General features: G+C 46.1%; 1 protein-coding gene across 1 annotated transcript in view; it reads left to right on the forward strand.

Annotated features, from left to right (window-relative positions):
* The window catches only part of LOC137544097 (retinol dehydrogenase 16-like), a 37,440-nt gene extending 14,016 nt beyond the window's left edge, over window positions 1-23,424 (forward strand). Inside the window, exons 4-5 of the mRNA XM_068265160.1 lie at window positions 325-488; window positions 23,034-23,424. Of these exons, the coding sequence (XP_068121261.1) occupies window positions 325-488; window positions 23,034-23,269 (400 nt within the window). The 3' untranslated portion in view covers window positions 23,270-23,424. The remainder of the gene's footprint in view (window positions 1-324; window positions 489-23,033) is intronic.
* The last annotated feature ends 1,823 nt before the right edge of the window (window positions 23,425-25,247 follow it).

A 25,247-nucleotide genomic window follows, 5' to 3' on the forward strand; every position in this document is an offset into this window, starting at 1 on the left:
AACTGTTCATATTTTGTATATATGCTGTATGGTAAGCAAATACAATTTTTATATAAAATCATATACTGAGTGCTCTGATTCATTTCAAGGTATACCTTCAGTCTATAATTACTGTTATAGAGGGGTCAGACCCCGATATACCGGATTTATATGCTATCAACGCTTTAAGGGCTGGTCCTTTACTGAGTTAGCAATCATGAAAAGGCAAGAACCGCTCAGGTTTTTTACACATTTAATCAGAACCTTGAATCTTTATATTTATTTAATTTGCTTAAAAACAAGCTGTAACACACATTAACATTTAGTCCATTTTATTTTGTTTAGACGTGAACTCCGACCATTCGGGGTGCAAGTTTGCGTCATTGAACCCAGCACATTTAAGACCCCGGCTACAGATGTACAGACCACAATACAAAGCCTCTATGATGTCTGGGAACAGGCTCCGAAATGGGCGAAAGAAAGTTACAGTCAACAATATTTCCAAGATTGTGAGTTGCACTGTTCTATTACAATATGCATTGTTATTTATTATATGCTTCATTAGGATGCCAGTTCTTCCAGGTTAAGCAACCCTACCCACCAGTTTAAAGCAAACCTGTGGGGTCTGCAGTTGCAAAATGTATATATTTACCTCAGGAGGGGGAAGACTCTGGGTCCTGCAGAGGCTTCCCCCTGTCCTCCTCCGCCAGGCTTTTCCACTGCTGACCCCTGAAGATCATGGGCTCGCCACTGCACTGCATTTGCTCAGCAGTAGCATGGACCCGATCAGGCTTGCCTTATTCCATCAAATTCTGATCGGGTTTGTTTTTTTTTACATACATTTTTATTGAGTCTTCAATAAAACATGTAACAATAATTAAAACAGAGTATTGATACATTTGTAAACAATGTATTACAGGCCAAATGTACATATCAATTCAATTGCAATGTAAAAACTTATCTTGGCATATAGATTCATTTTTAGCTACCAGAACATAGGTAGAAGTTTAGCAGTTTCAACAGAAGAGAGGAAAAGAGAAAGGAAAAAAAAAAAGGGGGGGGGGGGGGATATGAAATGTATATAGAAGAGATAATGGTGAGTCCTAGTCCCTTAGCACTACAGGCCCAGCCATCCACGCGGTCATTCGATTCTAGAGCGGTGGATTTTTATGGGATGTCAAGATTATGAATTTATCTAGTGGGAGTAGGAGTTAGAAGTTCATCCAGTGTATCTTGGTCTGTGAGTTCATCTCGTTTATCTATCCAGCAGGCCCAGGTCTCAAGATATTTGTAATTTCTGTTTTGGGAAGAATGGACTATTCCTTCCGTTTGCATTATATGATTAATTGTCTTTATCAGTTCAGGTAATTGTGGGGCATTGTTTGATTTCCAGTGTTTTGCAATCAGTTGTCTGGCAGCAATCAGAATATGTTTAAGGAAGGATTTTTTAGCTATTGCTGTAGATCCTGGAATACATGATAGTAATGCAATTTTCGGAGTTGGAGTTTTGGGGGTACCTGTGATTTTGGAATATAGCCTGAAAGTCAGAAACCAAAAGTCTTTTATTACTTTGCAGTCCCACCACATATGCAAGTAAGTGCCTTGTGTAGTGTGGCATCTCCAGCAAAGATTCAAGATTTCTGGATTACATTTGTGAAGTAGAGCTGGATATCTATACCATCTGGCGAAGATTTTATAGTTCCTTTCTTGTGCTAGTGAGGCAAGAGACGTCTTATGTGTTAGAGTACAGATTTTATCCCAATCATCTGGTGTGATAGTGAAATGAAGATCGGATTCCCATTTAAGGTCCGTACACACGCCGGACTGCAGGCAACGACGGGTCCGTCGTCACCTCCCGCTGGGTGGGCGTTCCAGCGACAGTCCGGCGTGTGTACAGTCTGTCTGCGGACTGATACGGCTGTTTCTGAGCGATCCGCCCGGCGGATCGCTCAGAAACAGTCGTATCAGTCCGCCGACAGACTGTACACACGCCGGACTGTCTGCTGAAAACCCGCCCAGCGGGAGGGGACGACAGACCCGTCGTTGCCTGCAGTCCGGCGTGTGTACGGACCTTAAGTGATGAGAGGTATAGCTGCTCCTTTAGTAAGCGAAAGAAGCACAATCTGATCAGGTTTGTGCTATTGTGCATGCGTGAGCCATTACTGTGCATGCGTGAGCCATTACTGTGTATGCGTGAGCCATTACTGTGCATGCGTAAGCCATTACTGTGCGTTCGCGAGCCATTACTTTGCATGCGCAAGCCATTACTGTGCATGCGTGAGCTGTTGACTTTTTGTGGAGGGGACAGCGTCGGAAGAGGCTAGTGGAGGAGGACGGGGGAAGCCTCTGGAAGGCCCAGAAGCTTCGCTCTCCTGAGGTTAGTACCCCTTTGGGGCACGGCACGTGTTTTCCATTAAGGTTACTAGGTAATGCCTAATGATGTTGATCCAGGGATTTTTTTCCGATTGCCGTCTGGAGTCGGGAATAATTTTTTTCCCTTTTGGGGCTAATTGGACCATGCCTTGTAAGGGTTTTTCGCCTTCCTCTGGATCAACAGGGATATGTGAGGGAGCAGGCTGGTGTTTGGTTGAACTCGATGGACGTATGTCTTTTTTCAACCAAAATAACTATGTAACTATGTTACTTTAATAAATTGTTTCTTCAGAGCAAACACTAACCAGACCATTTGAAGTGTACTTAAAGAGTTACTTTTTGGATATAACTTATTGAATAAAATTGCTTATCTTTTTACTCTTAGGTGATAATTTTTCATCTTGTATTTTTGACATTTTTCAGCACTTTGCAATTGAAAAATTACCAAAAAGTAGGTGAAAAGGTACTATCAAAATTATTTTGAGTATTTCTTGCTTGCTGGTGGATAAAAAAGTATTTTATTGACAAGTTGAGAAAATATCACCTAGAAAAGGATAAAAAGTGAATTTCGTATGGGCCCTGGGCTCAAATGCAAGTAACTTTTACTCTTGAGTTACCTCCTTGGAGATTATTTTGATACTCTCTTCAAAATAACTTTTAAGCATTTAACAATTGAAACAGTACTCAAAGTTGGTGAAAAAGTACTATCAAAATTATTGTGAGTATTTTATTGCTTGCATGTGGTTTAACCATTTCAGCCTGCATGTGTTTTCACCTTAAAGTGTACCAGAGACTAGTAAATACAAAAATGTTATACATGCCTGGGGTTTCCTCCAGCCCCCTCTGGCCTGATCGCCCCCGTGCCGCCGTCCTCAGCCTTCTGCATCTTTGGTAACAGGTCCTGTTATTTAGGCCAGTTGGTGCAGTGTGCTCCCCACTAGTACTGTGGAGGCGCAGAACGCTACCAGCCACGGGAACGAGACAGAGGGGTGACGAGACCTGTTACCGAAGATACAGAAGGCTGAGGATGGCAGTGTGGGAGTGATTATGCCTGGAGGAGGCTGGAGGAAGACCCACGTATGTATACATTTTTTGTATTTACTAGTCTCTGAGTCCCTTTAAGGACAGAAGCAATTTTCCCATGTCAGCGCTCCTCTTATTCATTTGCCAATAATTTTATCACTACCTAAATGATCTATATCTTGTTTTTTTTTGTCACCAATTAGGCTTTTTTTGGGTAGTGCATTTTGCTAAGAATTATTTTATTCTAAATGTATTTTTAAAGTGTACCAGAGCTGGATTAAATACATTTTTTATATATACCTGGTGCTTCCTGCAGCCCCATACCCACGGATCGCTCCCACGCCGAAGTCCTCAGTCTTCCCGTAGCTCCGATACTGAGTCCCCGCACTTCCGTCAGTCGGAGCCAGTCTGACGTAAGTGAAGTGCAGCCGCTGGAGAGATACTTAGAGGATACACGTCTCCTGTGTAGAGTGGCCCGACTGACGGAAGTGCCGGGACCCGGTATTGGCGCTGCAGGAAGACTTCGAGCGATCCGTCGGTATGGGGCTGGAGGAAGCCCCAGGTAGGTATAAAAAGTTTTATCAAATCCTGCTCTGAGTCCCTTTAAGGGGAATACTTAGAAAGAAATGGAAAACAGTTCAATATTTCTAAGTTTTCGACCATTATAGTTTAAAATAAAATGTTCTACTGTGCATAAAACTCACACATTTTATTTGCCCCTTTGTCCTGGTTATTGCAACGTTTAAAATATTTGCCTAGTACAATGTATGGCGACAATATTTTATTTTGGAAATAAAGGTGCATTTTTTCAGTTTTATGTCCATCACTAATTACGAGCCCATATAGGCAAAAAATAACAGTAGTATACCCTCACAATATGCATATTAAAACATTGATTTATTCGGTTTGCTCGGGGGAATGCTCGTTACCCTTCCCCAATTGATCCCGTGTAATATCTATCAAGAACAAACCAAGTGCATGCGCACATGCTTGCGCACCTGCCGCAACACTGCTGGATAGATATATCCGCCCAGGTTGCGCTAAGCTGCTCCTGCGGGACAGATTATCCATTCAGTTAGGCTTCATGTAAAAATACCACTTAGGAAAAAACGTTAAATGCCTATGGGTCTATAAAAAGAAGAAAAGAGCACTATATTTAAGGTATGATCAATATTGCAGGTGCTACCGAAAAAAAGTGCTAAATTTTTTCAATAATTTATTTATAAAGGGTTTGCCCATTGTAAAATCTTTTGTCTCCCTGATATACATTCTGACATTCAGGGGCGCTTCTACCAATAGGCAGTACAAGCAACTGCCTGGGGCGCTGTGAGGGCAGAAAGGCGCCCCTCCCCCCGCTGCTACTACCATGAGTTGACCGGCTGCCATGTATTTTGTTTATAACCGAGCAGTCCCGGCCGACAGCAGCACTCGGCACGCTCCCACCACATGCTAGGAAGTGCTTCAGCTAATCCTCCCTCAGCCAATAGAGCAGCAGAACCACACTGCTCTTCTCCACCCCTCCTCCTCTAAACCCTGGCTGTGTGTGTGTACTGGACGGTGGACCACGTGGCTGCTGGAGGGAAGAGGCCCCACCTCCTGCCTGCACAGTGAGGAGACTTGCCGGGAGGTTTGAAAGACAGGCAAGGAGGATCATGGCTGGGAGACAGCCCTCTGCAAATCCGAGGCTGCCAACTGGGAGAGGATACTGCTACCCCCAGTATTTCCCCCTCTCTATACAGCGACTGCTATGACCCCCCACCAGCATTAACTGGAGCCCTAAGGTGCCCACACACGCACTACTACTAAAGAGAACGACGGGTCCCTCAGACCCTCCCGCTGGACGGTCGTTCTCCTGACAGTAGTGTGTGTGTACAGTCTATCTGCAGACTGATAGGGCTGTTTCTGAACGATCCGCTGAGCGGATCGTTCAGAAACAGCCTTGTCAGTCTGCAGACAGACTGTACACACGCACTACTTGTAGGAGAGATAAACAGACAAGCACTACTGTTGTGAGAACGACCGCCCAGCGGGAGGGTCTGACGGACCCGTCGTTCTCTTTAGTAGTGCGTGTGTATGCACCTCAAGTCCCAGAAAACATCATCCAGAGGTACGAGCATATTGTCTCTGTCTCTCTGCTCACCAGGGGCTCACCATTGCTTCACTGATTTACAACTCTTTAGAAGCTGATCCAGTTGATAAGCAGCTACTGAAGGGTATCTGTTGTTTCTCTATGTGTTGGGCTGGGCCTGGCTGTTAGTGTACTTTAACCCTTCTTAAAGAGAAACTCCAACCTAGAATTGAACTTTATCCCAATCAGTAGCTGATACCCCCTTTTACATGAGAAATATAATGCTTTTCACAAACAGACCATCAGGGGGCGCTGTATGACTGATTTTGTGCTGAAACCCCTCCCACAAGAAGCTCTGGGACCGCGGTACTCTGGGCAAACTGCCACAATGTAACAATGTTCACAGACAGGAAATGGCTGTTTACAGCTGTCTCTAACAGCCAAAACTGCTAGGAGCAGCTACATAACCTGCCCACAGTAAAAATGTCACCATGTAATAAATGTCAGAATGTAAATCAGGGAGTGGAATGATTTTACAATGAGCAAACACTGACTAAATTATTTATACATAATTATGGTAAAAAATGAAGCACTTTTTTTTACTACATTATTTTCACTGGAGTTCCTCTTTAAGCTGGAAGAGGCTGTGTCTGTAGTGCTGTGGTGAAGGAAGTCACACAGCAGCAGGGGGAGATTTGTGCAGCCACTTTCCCCCATTGGGTGCTGGGTGCTGTTTGATTTGTCTGCCTGAGGAGAGGCTTTGTATGGAGTGTTTGTTCACAGATAGGCAACACTAACTGCAAGTCCATGTCACATCTGTTAGTTCCCTCCTGCTGTCTGTCAGTCTGCTTCCCCTGTGTGAAGAGAGAGAGAGACCACCTAGTGTCTTGTTAGGTCTGGCTTCCTCCCATCCCACTTTTATTTCTAATATTGGCTGCTTTCATTGGCCCTGTTCAGAAGCTCCGACTGGCATGGTTTATTCTTGTATATTATATATAAATATTTGATTACGGTAATCTGGCTCAGTATTTAGTTTTTCTGTTTGAAAACAACATATGTTTGCACCTTGGAGGTATTGTACGTCTCACCCCTCCTCCCACTAGCACTCATTGGGACCCCCTGTACCCAGTAGTACTCAGTGTAACCCCACCCCTTCTATCAGCACCCAAGGTCACATTCACCCCCCCCCCTTTTCCCAGCAACATGCAGAGCGACCCATCCCCCTTTCCAGAAGCACCAGTGTGCCACCAACCCCCATCCACAGATAAGATGCCCTCTTCTAACTGTGTGTCCAATGTGCTCCCAACATTCCAGTTTTGGGATGTAAGAGGATGCCAGAAGGCCTGGCAATATCCGTATTAGCATGCCATTGATATACACCTGTTGGTGCCATATGGGTGTGTGTGGGGAAGGGGAAGGGGCGCCACAGATTTTCTTGCCTGGAGTGACAAAAAGGCTAAAGGCGCCCCTGCTGCCATTTATCACATGGCAACATTTTTACTGCTGGCACGTGATGTCTGTGGAAAGAGATGCATTTTTGGCAGTTGGAAACTGCTATTTCCCACAATGCAACAAGGCTCCCACAGTGTGATGTCAGCACTGCTGACATTACACTCTGGGAGGGGTTTCACCACAATATCAGCCAAACAGAGCCCTGATGATTTGTTTGAGAAAAGGTAAAGATTTCTTGTGAAAAAGGCAATATTGGCTACTGATTGGTATGAAGTTCAAACCTTGGTTACACTTCCTCTTAAAGCGGATCCGAGATGAAAAACTAACTTTAACAAGTAACTTGTCTATATACCTTATCTAAAGTTTAAATAGTTTACGCAGCAAAACAAGCTGCAAACAGCTTTAACAGTATACTGTTATTTCTTCCTGTGATACAATGAGGGCAGCCATGTTTTGTCTGTGATCATTACACACAGGCAAGCTGATCTGCATCTCCAGCCCTCAGCCTGTGAAAACTCTTTAAGAATCCTTAAAGAGAACCTGTAACATAAAAAAGGTCCCCTGGTGGGTACTCACCTCGGGAGGGGTAAGCTTCATCGTGCCAATGAGGCTTCCCCCACCCTTGTAGCTGCAGGCAGTCCTGCACTAGCTCCCCCGAAATGTGTCCCGGAATCCTCCCTCGACAAGCCTGACAAGCGCTGATTTATTTACCTTTCCTGGCTCCAGCAGGGGCGCTGTTGCGGCTCTCCGCACGATAGGCGAAATAGCCGATCTCTGTCGGATCCGCTCTACTGCGCAGGCGCAGAAGACTTGCGCCTGCGCAGTAGAGTGGCCCGGCAGCGATTGGCTATTTCCGCCGATACTGCGCCTGCGCAGGAGCCGGGAAGGTCAATTTTTACATCCCCGCTGTTTGGGGAGCTTTATCGCCGGCGCCTTGGGACCGAGGAGGACGGGGAAAGCCTCAATAGGATCCGGAGGCTTCCTCCACCCGAGGTGAGTACCCCCAGGGGAGGTTTTTTTCGTTACAGGTTTTCTTTAAGATGGCACCAGTTAAAATAGTAATAAAGAAAGAGCAACACAAATATTTTACTCTAGAAGGGATGGGTTGAAATTTTGCTGGGAAATGTGCTGAGACATTTAGCAATCATGTCCTACAATTAATCATTTGGGTGTGTACAGTGAGTGAAGTAAACTCCAGGAACCAGCAGGAAAAAGAGAACGAGAACACCAGGAGTGCCAATATAGTGCAGTATATAAAGCAATGGGATAACGCAATGAAAAACGCCTTGATAAATCACAGGGGGAATCCCTTAACCACTTAACGACCGCCCCCAGCCGATGGGCGGCGGCAAAGTCCGGGCCCAAACGACCGCAATACGCCCATCGGCGGGGGCGGCTGCGGGAGTGGCTATGCGGCGATCGCGTCATTCGTGACGCGATCAGCCGCCGGGGACTGGCTCCGCCCCCCGTTCGCCGTAACCCGCCGGCCGTTCGGAAGCGCCGGCGGGTTACTGGCATCCGGATCGCCGCTGCAACAGTGTATAATAGGCTTTGTAATGTATACAAAGCCTATTATACTGGCTGCCTCCTGCCCTGGTGGTCCCAGTGTCCGAGGGACCACCAGGGCAGGCTGCAGCCACCCTAGTCTGCACCAAACACACTGATTTCCCCCCCCCCTGCCCCCTGATCGCCCACAGCACCCCTCAGACCCCCCCCTGCCCACCCCCCAGACCACTGTTTGCACCCAGTCACCCTCCTAATCACCCATCAATCACTCCCTGTCACTATCTGTCAACGCTATTTTTTTTTTAAGTCCCTAATCTGCCCCCTACTCCCTCCTGATCACCCCCCCACCCCTCAGATTCTCCCCAGACCCCCCCCCAGACCCCCCCCCCCCCCCGTGTACTGTATGCATCTATCCCCCCTGATCACCTGTCAATCACCTGTCAATCACCTGTCAATCACCCGTCAATCACCCCCTGTCACTGCCACCCATCAATCAGCCCCTGATCTGCCCCTTGCGGGCAATCTGATCACCCCCCCACACCAATAGATCGCCCGCAGATCCGACATCAGATCACCTCCCAAATCCATTGTTTACATCTATTCTCTCCTCTAAACACCCACTAATTACCCATCAATCACCCCCTATCACCACCTGTCACTGTTACCCATCAGATTAGACCCTAATCTGCCCCTTGCGGGCATCCAATCACCTGCCCACACGCTCAGATTGCCCTCAGACCCCCCCCTTATCAATTCGCCCGTGCAATATTTACATCTGTTATTCCGGGTAATAACCCACTGATCACCTGTCAATCACCCATCAATCACCCCCTGTCACTGCCACCCATCAATCACCCCCTGTCACTGCCACCCATCAATCAGCCCCTAACCTGCCCCTTGCGGGCAATCTGATCACCCCCCCACACCAATAGATCGCCCGCAGATCCGACATCAGATCACCTCCCAAATCCATTGTTTACATCTATTCTCTCCTCTAAACACCCACTAATTACCCATCAATCACCCCCTATCACCACCTGTCACTGTTACCCATCAGATTAGACCCTAATCTGCCCCTTGCGGGCACCCAATCACCTGCCCACACGCTCAGATTGCCCTCAGACCCCCCCCTTATCAATTCGCCCGTGCAATATTTACATCTGTTATTCCGGGTAATAACCCACTGATCACCTGTCAATCACCCATCAATCACCCCCTGTCACTGCCACCCATCAATCACCCCCTGTCACTGCCACCCATCAATCAGCCCCTAACCTGCCCCTTGCGGACAATCTGATCACCCACCCACACCAATAGATCGCCCGCAGATCCGACATCAGATCACCTCCCAAATCCATTGTTTACATCTATTCTCTCCTCTAAACACCCACTAATTACCCATCAATCACCCCCTATCACCACCTGTCACTGTTACCCATCAGATTAGACCCTAATCTGCCCCTTGCGGGCACCCAATCACCCGCCCACACCTCAGAACGCCCTCAGACCCCAGCCCTGATCACCTCGCCAGTGCATTGCTTGCATCTATTTCCCCCCTCTAATCACACCTTGAGACACCCATCAATCACCTCCTGTCACCCCCTAGCACACCTACCCATCAGATCAGGCCCTAATTTGCCCCGTGTGGGCTCCTGATCACTCGGCCAAACCCTCAGATCCCCCTCAGACCCCCTTCCGATCACCTCCCCAGTGCATTGATTGCATCTATTTTCCCCTCTAACCGCCCCCTGAGACACCCATCAATCACCTCCTGTCACCCCCCTAGCACTCCTATCCATCAGATCAGGCCCAATACATCCTGTCATCTAAGAGGCCACCCTGCTTATGACCGATTCCACAAAATTTGCCCCCTCATAGACCACCTGTCATCAAAATTTGCAGATGCTTATACCCCTGAACAGTCATTTTGAGAAATTTGGTTTCCAGACTACTCACAGTTTTGGGCCCGTAAAATGCCAGGGCAGTATAGGAACCCCACAAGTGACCCCATTTTAGAAAGAAGACACCCCAAGGTATTCTGTTAGGTGTATGATGGGTTCATAGAATATTTTATTTTTTGTCAAAAGTTAGCGGAAATTGGATTGTTATTGTTTTTTTCACAAAGTGTCATTTTTCACTAACTTGTGAGAAAAAATAAAATCTTCTATGAACTCACCATACCCCTAACGGAATACCTTGGGGTGTCTTCTTTCTAAAATGGGGTCACTTGTGGGGTTCCTATACTGCCCTGGCATTTTAGGGGCCCTAAACCGTGAGGAGTAGTCTAGAAAACAAATGCCTCAAAATGACCTGTGAATAGGACGTTGGGCCCCTTAGCGCACCTAGGCTGCAAAAAAGTGTCACACATGTGGTATCGCCATACTCAGGAGAAGTAGTATAATGTGTTTTGTGGTGTATTTTTACACATACCCATGCTGGGTGGGAGAAATCTCTCTGTAAATGGACAATTGTGTGTAAAACAAATAAAAAAATGTGTCATTTACAGAGATATTTCTCCCACCCAGCATGGTTATATGTAAAAATACACCACAAAACACATTATACTACTTCTTCTGAGTACGGCGATACCACATGTGTGACACTTTTTTGCAGCCTAACTGTGCTAAGGGGCCCAAAGTCCAATGAGTACCTTTAGGATTTCACAGGTCATTTTGAGACATTTGGGTTCAAGACTACTCCTCACGGTTTAGGGCCCCTAAAATGCCAGGGCAGTATAGGAACCCCACAAGTGACCCCATTTTAGAAAGAAGACACCCCAAGGTATTCTTTTAGGTGTATGATGAGTTCATAGAAGATTTTATTTTATGTCACAAGTTAGCGGAAATTGATATGTATTGTTTTTTTTTTTCACAAAGTGTCATTTTCCGCTAACTTGTGACAAAAAAAAAATCTTCTATGAACTCACCATACTCCTAACAGAATACCTTGGGGTGTCTTCTTTCTAAAATGGGGTCACTTGTGGGGTTCCTATACTGCCCTGGCATTTTAGGGGCCCTAAACCGTGAGGAGTAGTCTAGAATCCAAATGCCTCAAAATGACCTGTGAATAGGACGTTAGGCCCCTTAGCGCACCTAGGTTGCAAAAAAGTGTCACACATGTGGTATCGCCGTACTCAGAAGAAGTAGTATAATGTGTTTTGGGGTGTATTTTTATACATACCCATGCTGGGTGGGAGAAATCTCTCTGTAAATGGACAATTGTGTGTAAAAAAAATCAAATAATTGTCATTTACAGAGATATTTCTCCCACCCAGCATGGGTATGTGTAAAAATACACCCCAAAACACATTATACTACTTCTCCTGAGTACGGCGGTACCACATGTGTGGCACTTTTTTGCACCCTAAGTGCGCTAAGGGGCCCAAAGTCCAATGAGTACCTTTAGGATTTCACAGGTCATTTTGCCACATTTGGTTTCAAGACTACTCCTCACGGTTTAGGGCCCCTAAAATACCAGGGCAGTATAGGAACCCCACAAATGACTCCATTTTAGAAAGAAGACACCCCAAGGTATTCCGTTAGGAGAATGGCGAGTTCATAGAAGATTTTATTTTTTGTCACAAGTTAGCGGAAAATGACACTTTGTGAAAAAAAACAATTAAAATCAATTTCCGCTAACTTGTGACAAAAAAAAAAAATCTTCTATGAACTCACCATACATCTAACGGAATACCTTGGGGTGTCTTCTTTCTAAAATGGGGTAATTTGTGGGGTTCCTATACTGTCCTGGCATTTTAGGGGCCCTAAACCGTGAGGAGTAGTCTTGAAACGAAATTTCTCAAAATGACCTGTGAAATCCTAAAGGTACTCATTGGACTTTGGGCCCCTTAGCGCAGTTAGGGTGCAAAAAAGTGCCACACATGTGGTATCGCCGTACTCAGGAGAAGTAGTATAATGTGTTTTGGGGTGTATTTTTCCACATACCCATGCTGAGTGGGAGAAATATCTCTATAAATAGACAATTGTGTGTAAAAAAAATAAAAAAATTGTCATTTACGGAGATATTTCTCCCACCCAGCATGTGTATGTGTAAAAATACACCCCAAAACACATTATACTACTTTTCCTGAGTACGGCAATACCACATGTGTGGCACTTTTTTGCGGCCTAACTGCGCTAAGGGGCCCAAAGTCCAATGAGCATCTTTAGGCTTTACAGGGGTGCTTACAATTAGGCACCCCCCAAATGCCAGGACAGTAAACACACCCCACAAATGACCCCATTCTGGAAAGTAGACACTTCAAGGTATTCAGAGAGGAGCATAGTGAGTCTGTGGCAGATTTCATTTTTTTTTGTCGCAAGTTAGAAGAAATGGAAACTTTTTTTTTTTTTTTTTTTGTCACAAACTGTCATTTTCCGCTAACTTGTGACAAAAAATAAAATCTTCTATGAACTCACCATGCCTCTTACTGAATACTTTGGGATGTCTTCTTTCCAAAATGGGGTCATTTGGGGGGTATTTGTACTATCCTGGAATTTTAGCCCCTCATGAAACATGACAGGTGCGCAGAAAAGTCAGAGATGCTTGAAAATGGGAAAATTCACTTTTGGCACCATAGTTTGTAAACGCTATAACTTTTACCCAATCCAATAAATATACACTGAATGTTTTTTTTTTTATCAAAGACATGTAGCAGAATAACTTTCGCGCTCAAATGTATAGGAAATTTTACTTTATTTGAAAAATGTCAGCACAGAAAGTTAAAAAAGTCATTTTTTTGACAAAATTCATGTCTTTTTTGATGAATATAATAAAAAGTAAAACTCGCAGCAGCAATCAAATAGCATCAAAAGAAAGCTGTATTAGTGACAAGAAAAGGAGGTAAAATTCATTTAGGTGGTAGGTTGTATGACCGAGCAATAAACCGTGAAAGCTGCAGTGGTCTGAATGGAGAAAAAGGCTCTGGTCCTTAAGGGGCGAAAAGACTGTGGTCCTGAAGTGGTTAAATAGACACTGAAGCGAAAAAAAATAATGAAATAATGGTTTGTATATGTAGTACAGCAAGAAATAAAACATTATGAGCAGAGACATAAGTCTAATATTGTTTCCAGTACAGGAAGAGTTAAGAAACTCCAGCTGTTATCTATGCAAAAGAGCCATTGAGCTCCATGACTTTCAAAGTCGCAGAGCTCTGTCTTCTGAAACTTGTTATCTTAACTGTCAATCACTGTAGTTTCTTTTTCTCTACAGAGGACAATTCAATAGTTCACTGGCCTGCTCTGTAAAATTGTTTAGAATGCTGAGTAGTGTGGATACTGCAAATATTAGAGAATGTGAGAATATTTTCTTTGCTACTAATGTTCTAGTAATTATCTGTACTAGACAACCAATTCATTATATCATAAAAAAATGTTCAGCTTCAGTGTCTCTTTAATAGGGAGAGTAGCTAGGATGGGTGGGAGGAGGAGTCTCCCAAATATTAAAGGTTTAAAAACCATTTAAAATTAACAATCTTACCTCAGACAAGGATTTGAATTTCAAAACAACATTTATCGGACACTAAGGACTCAAACCCACTAGCAGCCTTTTCTAAGTGCTAGTGCTAGTGATTTGAAAAGCTCTTGCTAATGCAATGCTATGGTGGATTTTTATAAAATCCCATCGTTCAAGTGGGAACACACCTATAGCATTACATTAGCAAGAGCGTTCAAATTACAAGTGCTTAGAAATGGCTTAGTAACATACTGCAAGTGGGTTCCAGGCCTAAATGGGTCTTACTTCCTCTTCAGTAGAGGTGTAGCGAACGGTTCGCCGGCGAACGGTTCCAGGCGAACTTCGGGGGTTCGCGTTCGCCTGCACCAGGCAAACTTTTGCGGAAGTTCGATTCGCCCCATAATGCACTATGAGGGTCAACTTTGACCCTCTGCATCACAGTCAGCAGGCACATTGTAGCCATTCAGGCTACACTAAGCCCTGGAGCCCCACCCCCCCTTATATAAGGCAGGGTCCGGCGGCCATTACAGTCACTCGTCTGCCTGCTATTAGACAGACTAGGGAGAGCTGCTGCAGACTTGTTCTTCTAGGGACAGATTAGTTAGGTTCTTGGCTGCTTAGCTTGCTCCTGGCTGGATGTTATTGCTTGTATAGCACCCAGCAACAGCTCTTGTCAGAGCTCATCCTGTACTTTTTTTTTTTTGCATGCACAGCATTGCTAATTGATAGTGTGTGTGCCACTGCCAGCAGCCCAGTACATTCAGTGACTACCTGTGTGTGTGACAGGGAGCTGCACATTGTACTACCCAGTACTGCATATACCCAGTACCTGTTGTGTATACTTAACCCACCTCATCACTGCATATACCTAGCTTTGTGTTGAGTGAACCCAGCTCACTGCATCTAAATACCTGTTGTGTTGAGTGAGAACCCACCTGGCCACCTCACTGCATCTAACTACCGGTTGTGTTGAGTGAGAACCTACCTCACTGCATCTTAAGTACCTTCACTGTTCAGTGAACCCAGCTCACTGCATCTAACTACCCAGTACCTGTTGTGTATACTTAACCCACCTCATCACTGCATATACCTAGCTTTGTGTTGAGTGAACCCAGCTCACTGCATCTAAATACCTGTTGTGTTGAGTGAGAACCCACCTGGCCACCTCACTGCATCTAACTACCGGTTGTGTTGAGTGAGAACCTACCTCACTGCATCTTAAGTACCTTCACTGTTCAGTGAACCCAGCTCACTGCATCTAACTACCCAGTACCTGTTGTGTATACTTAACCCACCTCATCACTGCATATACCTAGCGTTGTGTTGAGTGAACCCAGCTCACTGCATCTAAATACCTGTTGTGTTGAGTGAGAACCCACCTGGCCACCTCACTGCATCTAACTACCGGTTGTGTTGAGTGAGAACCCACCTCACTGCATCTTAAGTACCTTCACTGTTCAGTGAACCCAGCTCACTGCATCTAACTACCCAGTACCTGTTGTGTATACTTAACCCACCTCATCACTGCATATACCTAGCGTTGTGTTGAGTGAATCCAGCTCACTGCATCTAAATACCTGTTGTGTTGGGTGAGAACCCACCTGGCCACCTCACTGCATCTAACTACTGGTTGTGTTGAGTGAGAACCCACCTCACTGCATCTTAAGTACCTTCACTGTTCAGTGAACCCAGCTCACTGCATCTAACTACCCAGTACCTGTTGTGTATACTTAACCCACCTCATCACTGCATATACCTAGCATTGTGTTGAGTGAACCCAGCTCACTGCATCTAAATACCTGTTGTGTTGTGTGAGAACCCACCTGGCCACCTCACTGCATCTAACTACCGGTTGTGTTGAGTGAGAACCCACCTCACTGCATCTTAAGTACCTTCACTGTTCAGTGAACCCAACTCACTGCATCTAACTACCCAGTACCTGTTGTGTATACTTAACCCACCTCATCACTGCATATACCTAGCGTTGTGTTGAGTGAACCCAGCTCACTGCATCTAAATACCTGTTGTGTTGGGTGAGAACCCACCTGGCCACCTCACTGCATCTAACTACTGGTTGTGTTGAGTGAGAACCTACCTCACTGCATCTTAAGTACCTTCACTGTTCAGTGAACCCAGATCACTGCATCTAACTACCCAGTACCTGTTGTGTATACTTAACCCACCTCATCACTGCATATACCTAGCGTTGTGTTGAGTGAACCCAGCTCACTGCATCTAAATACCTGTTGTGTTGGGTGAGAACCCACCTGGCCACCTCAGTGCATCTAACTACCGGTTGTGTTGAGTGAGAACCCACCTCACTGCATATAGCTAGCATCCCCCCGAGATGGACAAAATGGACAAACCAGGTAGAGGAAGAGGTAGAGGCAGGCCCAGAGGAAGGCCACCAGGCACCGGCAGGTCTGTGCGAGGTGGTGTTTCTCTGATTTTGTGCGGACCTGCCCCAAAATACAGTGCTCAGAAGAAGGCACATGCCATCACTTCCCAAAATCGTGAGGAGGTGATTGAGTATTTAACACAGAACACCTCATCTCCCGCAGCCACCAGCGCTACAACAAGTACCACATCCGCTGCATTTGACACTTCGCAGGAGTTATTTGGTGGTGGTGGTGAAATCACTGATACCCAGCCACTACTGCCACAACAACAAGAAGGCGCAGGTACACCACCTGTTAGGTGGCGATAATATGGACGTAACGTGTGTGGATGGGGATGATGGTGGACCACCTGAAGTTGGTGCACTTGAGGAGGTGTCTGAAGAAAGCACAGCTGGCCAGGAGGATTATGATGACGATTATACGGATACCACATATGTTCCCAGTAGAGGAGATGACCAGGGGGACAGTTCAGAGGAGGAGTCAGAGAGGAGTAGGAGGAGACGACTCCATGATAGAAGCAGAGGGAGCTCGTCCTCAGAAACAGCTGGGGGCAGTGTCCTGCACCATGTATCGCCAGCTATGGCCAGCCAGCACACATGCCCTTCAACGTCAGCTGCTGATGCCGCCCTAGCGCCATCAGCCCAGGGGGGCTCAGCGGTTTGGAAATTTTTTCACGTGTGTGTCTCAGATCGGAGCAAAGCCATCTGTTGTCTCTGCCAGCAAAAATTGAGCCGTGGAAAGGCTAACTCTCACGTAGGGACAAGTGCCTTACGAAGGCACCTGGAGAGAAGGCACAAACAGCTATGGCAAGAACACCTGAGGAAAAGCAGCACCCCTCAAAAGACAAGCCACCCTCCTTCTCCTCTTCCTCCTTCAGGTGCATCGTCTTCATCCACTTTCTCCCTTGCACCTTCACAGCCACCCTCCTCCACACCGCCTCTTTCCTTGAGCGGTTCCTTCTTCTCTGCCCACAGCAGTACCCAGCTGTCCGTGAAGGAAGTATTTGAGCGGAAGAAGCAAATGTCTGCCAGTCACCCTCTTGCCCGGCGTCTGACAGCTGACGTGGCGGAACTATTAGCTCGCCAGCTATTACCATACAAGCTGGTGGAGTCGGAGGCTTTCCGTAAGTTTGTGGCCATTGGTAGCCCGCAGTGGAAGATACCAGGCCGCAATTATTTTTCACAAAAGGCCATACCCAAACTCTACCATGCAGTTGAGAGGCAAGTGGTGTCATCTCTGGCACACGGCGTTAGGTCAAGGGTCCACCTGACCATGGATGCCTGGTCTGCCAAGCACGGGCAGGGCCACTACATTACATACACAGCCCATTGGGTCAACCTGGTGACCGATGGCAGCAAGCAGGGAGTACGTGGCTGCGCAGCAGACCGACTTGTCACACCTCCACGGCTTGCAGGCAGGCCTCCAGCCACCTCCTCTCCACCTGCTACCACCGATTTGCTGTCGTCATCCTCCTCCTCCTCCTTGGCTGGTGCCACGATCTCCTCTCCAGCTACACATCCTCAGCACCCCAGGGCCTATGCTGCATGCCAGGCACGACGGTGTCACGCAGTGTTAGACATGTCTTGCCTGAAAGCGGAGAGTCACACTGGAGCAGCTCTCCTGGCTGCTTTTAACAAACAGGTGGAGCAATGGCTGACCCCGCACAAGCTTGAGATCGGCAACGTGGTGTGTGACAACGGCAGCAATCTGATTGCTGCGTTGAATTTGGGAAAGCTGACACACATACCCTGCATGGCACATGTGCTGAATCTGGTCGTGCAAAGATTTGTGTCCAAGTACCCAGGCTTAGAGGACGTCCTGAAGCAGGCCAGGAAGTTGTGTGGGCATTTCAGGTGCTCTTACAAGGCCATGGCACGCTTTGCGGAGATTCAGCGTAGAAACAACTTGCCGGTGAGACGCCTGATTTGCGATAGCCCAACTCGCTGGAATTCCACCCTGCTGATGTTCTCTCGCCTGCTAGACCAGGAGAAAGCCGTCACCCATTACCTGTATCATTACAGTACAAGGACACAATCTGGGAGGATGGGGATGTTGTGGCCCAACAACTGGACACTGATGCGAAATGCATGCAGGGTCATGGAGCCCTTTGAGGAGGTGACCAAACTGGTGAGTCGCAATGAGGGCACCATCAGCGACTTGATCCCCTACGCCTACTTCCTGGAGCGTGCTGTGCGTAGAGTGGTGGATACAGCTGTGGAGGAGCGTGAACGAGAAGAGTTACGGCAGCAGGAGTCGTGGGAGCCATTTACACACGAACCCGATGTTCCCACAACACCTGCGGCAGCACAGAGGGGGGAGGAGGAGGAGGAGGAGGAAGAGGAGTCGTGTGGGGAAGGAGAGGAGTCAGACTCTGATGATTGTGATGATGAGGAAGGTGTTTCTGTGGAGGAGGAAGAGGCGGCGGAAGAAGAACAACCGCGGCAGCCGTCACAGGGGGCTTCTGCTGCTCCACGTTCCCGTGGTATTGTTCGTGGCTGGGGGGAGGAAGAGGAGTTGCGTCCCGTCACTGAGGAAGAGCAAGAGGAGATGGAGAGTACGTCTGCATCCAGATTTGTGCAGATGTCCTCTTTCATGTTGTCCAGCCTGTTGAGGGACCCCCGTATCAAAAAACTCAAGATGAATGACCTGTATTGGGTGGCCACGCTACTAGACCCTCGGTACAGGCACAAAGTGGCGGACCTCTTAGCAACTCAACAAAAGGCGGAAAGGATGCAGCACTTGCAGAACAAGCTGTCGATGATGCTTTACAATGCATTTAAGGGTGATGTGGCTGCAAAACGCAATCAAGGTACCACTGGCAGTAACCCTCCTCCTCCCAAGTCCACGCAGGCAAGAACAGGACGCTCCAGCGATCTCAGGGTGATGTTGGACATGCGGACGTTTTTTAGTCCAACTCCTCGCCATAGTCCTTCCGGATCCACCCTCCAACAACGCCTGGAGCGGCAGGTAGCCGACTACCTGGCCTTGAGTGTGGATGTAGACTCTGCGAAAAGCGACGATGAACCCTTGGACTACTGGTTGTGCAGGCTTGACCTGTGGCCAGAGCTGTCCCAATTTGCCATACAACTTCTCTCTTGCCCTGCCGCAAGCGTCCTGTCAGAAAGGACCTTCAGTGCAGCTGGAGGCATAGTTACTGAGAAGAGAAGTCGCCTAAGTCACGACAGTGTTCAGTACCTGACCTTTATCAAGATGAATGAGGAATGGATCCCGGAGGGCTACTGCACGACCGAAGACTAAGTCAGTCCCCACACACAGCATCTCTGCCTGCAGGCCGCTTGACTGCCTTCTCCGCCACCACCAACAGGGTCCAGGACTCTAGGCGGATTCCTGAATTTTCGGCCGCTACACTAATTTTTCTGGTGCGTGTACATGCCTGCCTAATTTTTCTGGCTGCACTGCGGGCGGCTGCAACAACAAAACAATGTACATGTGCCCATCCCCCTTCATGATCATTACCTTGCCGCGGTGAAGGGGCTTGCGCATCACAATGAAGCAATGACCGCCGGCTATTTGAGTGTCTCGGGTGGGGGTGGCACACAAAAGATATTAAGGTCGTTGCTTCATTGTGGTCAGACCAAATTTGATCAGCTGGACAGTCACTGTTGTTCTATCATTGAGCTACCACAGCTAGGCGACCATATGGGCTTGAAAAACGCCACGGCCTACACTCTGGCCACGGTGCACACCAGTCCAGTACGGCCGTCACTACGCAAACAGCTGTTTGTGCTGCGTTACACAGTGAGTTTGGTGTGTCAGTGTGTAGCAGAACTCTAATTACACTCGCTGATTGATGTATACTCATGCAAGACGTTTTAAAGCACTTTAGGCCTGCAATTTAGCATTCAATGTGATTTCTGCCCTTAAAATGCTGCTTTGCGTCAAATCCAGATTTTTCCCCGGGACTTTGGGCATGTATCCCACTCCGCCATGCCCCCCTCCAGGTGTTAGACCCCTTGAAACATCTTTTCCATCACTTTTGTGGCCAGCATAATTTTTTCTATTTTTGAAAGTTCGCATCCCCATTGAAGTCTATTGCGGTTCGCGAACTTTTCCGCGAACCGAACCTTCCGCGGAAGTTCGCGAACCCGGTTCGTGAACCGAAAATCGGAGGTTCGCGACATCTTTACTCTTCAGTTGAAGATCACAGTGTCTTAAAGAGAAACAGTCACCAAGGATTGAATTTAATCCCAATCAGTAGCTGATAACCCCTTTCCCATGAGAAATCTTTTCCTTTTCTCAAACGGATCATCAGGGGGCTCTGTATAGCTGATAATGTGTTGAAACCCCTCCCACGGTGTGATGTCAGGTCCATGGTGCTGACATCACACTGTGGGAGCCTTGTTGCATTGTGGGAAATAACAGCTGTTTCCAGCTGCCCAAAAAAAGCAAGCAGCATCTCCTTCCACTGACATAACCTGCTAGCAGTAAAAATGTCACCATATGATAAATGTCAGAATGTAAATCAGGGAGAGGAAAGATTTCAATGAGCAAACACTGATTAAATCATGTATACATAATGATTGTAAAAATTAAGCACTTTTGTTCATTACGTTATTTCCACTGGAGTTCCTCTTTAAAGAGAGTCTGAAGCGAGAATAGATCTCGCTTCAGACCTTATATATAGCAGGGGCATGTGTGCCCCTGCTAAAAGGCCGCTATCCCGCGGCTTAACGGGGGTCCCTGCCCCCTCAAATCCCCTCCAGAATGCGGGGGAGCGCTTCCGCATTGGGGCAGGGCTAACCGCCGCAGCCCTGCCCCACGCGCGTCTGTCAGACGCGTATCTCCGCCTCTCCCCCGCCCCTCTCAGTCTTCCTTCACTGAGAGGGGCGGGGGAGAGGCGGCGATGCGTGTCTGATAGACGCACTGGGAGGCAGGGCTGCAGCCGTTAGCCCTTGCCTCCAGGAAGAAGAAATTAGCGACCAAGTCTGCGACCAAGGTTTGCGGGGGGTGGGTTGGGGGTGAAGGGACCCCCGTTAAGCCGCGGGATAGCGGCGTTTTAGCAGGGGCACACATACCCCTGCTATATATGAGAGCTGAAGCGAGATTTAGTCTCGCTTCAGTGTCTCTTTAAAGCAGGAGGATTAGCCATGCCAGGAAAAAAAAACACATATATAGGTAGATAAATACTTGATCTCCGTACATAACATGTATTGTACTTTCCACGTTTTGATTTCAGGGAATTTTATATAGTAAATGAGAGAGATTGTGTTCATGGTGGGGGCCATGTATTTTCCCCACAGCTGAGGCTAAATACTGATGTCATTCTTCCCATAACTTTTTTTTCTTTTCTCCTCCAATCGCTTAATCACCTCTGCCTTACTTGTAAACAGCTAGTCAGCTAGGCAGGGAAATAAAGGGAAGAGGAGGAATATATTGTAGATAAAAAGCATCCACAGCATGCAACTGTTTGGCAACGACTACTAAAGGGCCATTGCTCCTAAAATATGTGATAATTCCAAATCATAACAGCAGAGAAAGTTTTGAATGCAGGATTAGCATCTTTATCACTTAATACACTGAGACCAGTTGCAACAGTGAAGCAGAAAAAAAATTGCCCTTTCGGAAAAAAAGGACACTACTATTGGGGGCCAAAATTTACTTTCTTTGCCACAAATCGAAAATTTTATAATGGCAAGAGCACATTTTACTTGGGAAGAAAAAACATCCATCTTGCAACCCTACTCTATAGTCCAGGAATATGGAGAAAGCTAAATCCACCCTTTAAATTCTAAGCTAAAACAACCATGCCTAATTGTTTTGGCTGTGCAGGTGTCTTCCAAGGTTGCTTACCTTCCTCTACCATAATCCACCTGGAAAGGCCACCTTGACATATGCTTGATTTGGTCTGTGGGAACATCATAGGAAGTTCCTGCCATGGCAATGTGCATTAGTGAAACAATGTATGTTTTGCGTATTTGCAGAATGTGGTGGCAAACATAAGATCAAGTCAAGTTTTAGTTCTTGGTCTCAGGGTTTTATTCCTCATGTAAACTAAATGTACAAAATCTTTGGAAATTATTTTACTTTATGCTTCACTTGGCAACAATTCATCCCGGATCAACTGGATATGTGCAGGTTCAGGATGGTGTATTTTTTATGTATTTTATGTATTTTTTTCTGGTTGGACTTGATGGACAGATATCTTTTTTTTTTTTTACCAAATTAACTATGTAACTATGTAGATATAAGATAAATTATAGAGAGATTTATACCAATTAAATACAGCTCAAGATCGTTGTCTTTCCTTTGTAAAACCTCAACAACTGTAAACCATCATTATATTTAGGTTGTTTTTACACTTCTGCGGTGCTATTCTCCCGCAGGGGGAGAGACCGTTGCAGTAGAATCGTACTGCATCAAAACCTCTTTTAATTACCCTGTCCCAGACAGCGCAGACAGGGTAATTTGCATAGACCCTCCCTCCACTCAGTGATGTACACCCTGCTGGACAGGAAGTTCATCACCGGGATACCCGTCAGTCTGTGCTCGTCGTTTACACTCACTGCGTCACCATACACTTGCATTACTGTATAATCTGCGTGGTAGGCACGGATCATGTGGTAATACACTGTTGACTTTGCGTCAGGATTGCGGTGATCTGAGTACTTGAGTATAAAGGTCTTCATAGATTTTCATTTACTTGGCGGCCTCTTGCAGTAAAATTGTTTAACGCAACTTTACCGCAACTCCATAGTGTGAAAGGGCCCTTATAGTTAATGTACTTATTAACCATTTTGTTGCATTTTATTCTCTTCCAGATTGCAGATTTATTGAATACAGACTTTCTAAATGTAACCCTCATATAAGCCAAGTGACGGACTGTCTGGAGCACGCCTTGACTGCAGTACATCCATGGACACGATATTCCGTAGGGTGGATTACTAAACTCTTTTATGTGCCAGTATCATACCTTCCCACCTTTATATCGGACTACCTGCTAGCTCATCCATTAGCAAAGCCAACCCGATCTCTCCCTTCACAAACCAGTGATTGACAATCTACAGTTACAAACGTTGAAACTGACAATGAGCAGTGTACATGGGTGCTTGTGCTGATGTCCGGACTGCCTCTACAGCCTATAAAGCAGAGAGATTGTGGTTTATGGAGTTTCTCCATGCAGTGTAATACAGTATATCCTACATTGTTCTGTGCGTGGAGATAGTAGTGCTGTACAACAGCATTCCATAATGAGGGGGGGGGGGGAGTGGGGAGGAGAGGGAGAGAGAGTGGTTTGGAGGGGCAGGTATTTTGTGGATAAACGATTGGGGTGATTTGGTGGGGAGAATTTAGGGGGTTCAGTTATATAGCTTTATTTATAACATAGCTGTCATATTTGCAGTTTTGAAACCACAGTCTTTATTTTAAGCTGTAAAACAGATACAGCTAATGACCCTTTGAACTTTCCTGCATTAAAACCTTATCTCAAGCTGCATCTCACTGTTTCTAGGCTGTTTAAGCTATTTAAAAAACAGGACTGAGGCCTCTTGCACACTACATGCGTTACCGTTTTTTTATACGATCCAGTTTTGATACCGATTAAAAAAAGTACTGCATCCCGCTACATTTCTTATAAAAAAATTGGAATCCCATGTAGTGTGCAAGAGGCTTTAGTTAGACCAAGTTGGTTGAATAGCTCAGAGAAGCTCTTTTGCATAGATAACTCAAGTGTTTTAACCCTTCCTGTACTTGAAAACAACAGAAGACTTTTGTTTCTTTACTACTAATGTTCTGTTCTATTCATTATCTGTACTACACATACAATTCATTATCTTATAAGTTTACTTTTACTTCAGATTTGCTTTAAGGCTGGGTGTACACTAGGACAAATCACAGACTTTTTGTTACTTTGTGTTTTATGCAGGTCACCGTACATATGATCTATCCCTATGGGCTGCTTGTTGGTGTTTGGGGTGTTTTGCATTTGTTCATGTTTTTCCACTGGGAGGAGGGAGGGGTTGCCTAGGTCCCTTTTTTTGCACACAGCATGTGCTTTTAAAATAGTTGTGATGTTGAATGCACACGAACGCAATTGAAAATTGCTCATGGAAAAACACATGTGAAGATTCTAACACGGGGAATCACAATTTCAATCCAAACGTTCGCAATTTTGGACAACTTAAGTGTGCATCCAACCTTAACAATGGGTAGAAAAATGATTAGCAAAAGATTCTGAATCAATAATTTGAATTCTTTATGGTGGCCACTAATGATCAAACCTTTTTCATCCAATCTTACCATTGGATGATGCAGTTTGCAGATTCTCCTTATAGTGGAGAAATTACATTAACAGTATGTGCCAGATTCTCCTTATAGTGGAGAAATGACATTAGCGGCAATGGACGCAGGGCATTATCGGATGCCGCAGGCTCCCAAATTTCCCCTCAATGCCGATATTTTAATGCCGATATTAAAATATCGGCATTGAGGGAAAATTTAAGTGTAAGACGGGGTTTAAAGGGGTAGATGTGGAGGGAGGCGGGTGTTAAGGGTTGGGGGGATCTTAAGGGTTAGGTGTGTGCAGGGGTCATAAGGGTTAGGCGTGGGGGAAGGAGTGTTAAGGGTTAGGTTTGCGGGGGGTGGCTAAGGTTAGCTTTAGGTATTAAGAGGAAGGGTTCTATGTGAGAATAGGTTAGGTTAGGCTATAGTAAAATATCGGTAACAATAACAATAATATTTATATAGCGCTTTTCTCCCTGGGGACTCAAAGCGCTGTGACCCTGCATTATGCAGTCTCAAAGGCTAGGGAAAAGAGGTGAGTTTTTAGCCTTTTTTTAAAGCTGTCCAGAGAGGGAGCCTCTCGTACTGATTGTGGAAGTGAGTTTCATAGAGTAGGGGCTGCGTAGGAAAAGGCCCAAGCACCAAATGTTAAGTGTATCCTGGGAATAACCAGCTTCATCTTGTTGGCAGAGCGGAGGGTGCGTGGAGGGGCATAAAGTTCCAATAGATCCGCTATGTATTTGGGTCCCATGCGG

Source organism: Hyperolius riggenbachi, chromosome 2 (genome assembly GCF_040937935.1).
Source record: "Hyperolius riggenbachi isolate aHypRig1 chromosome 2, aHypRig1.pri, whole genome shotgun sequence".
NCBI lineage: Eukaryota > Metazoa > Chordata > Amphibia > Anura > Hyperoliidae > Hyperolius > Hyperolius riggenbachi.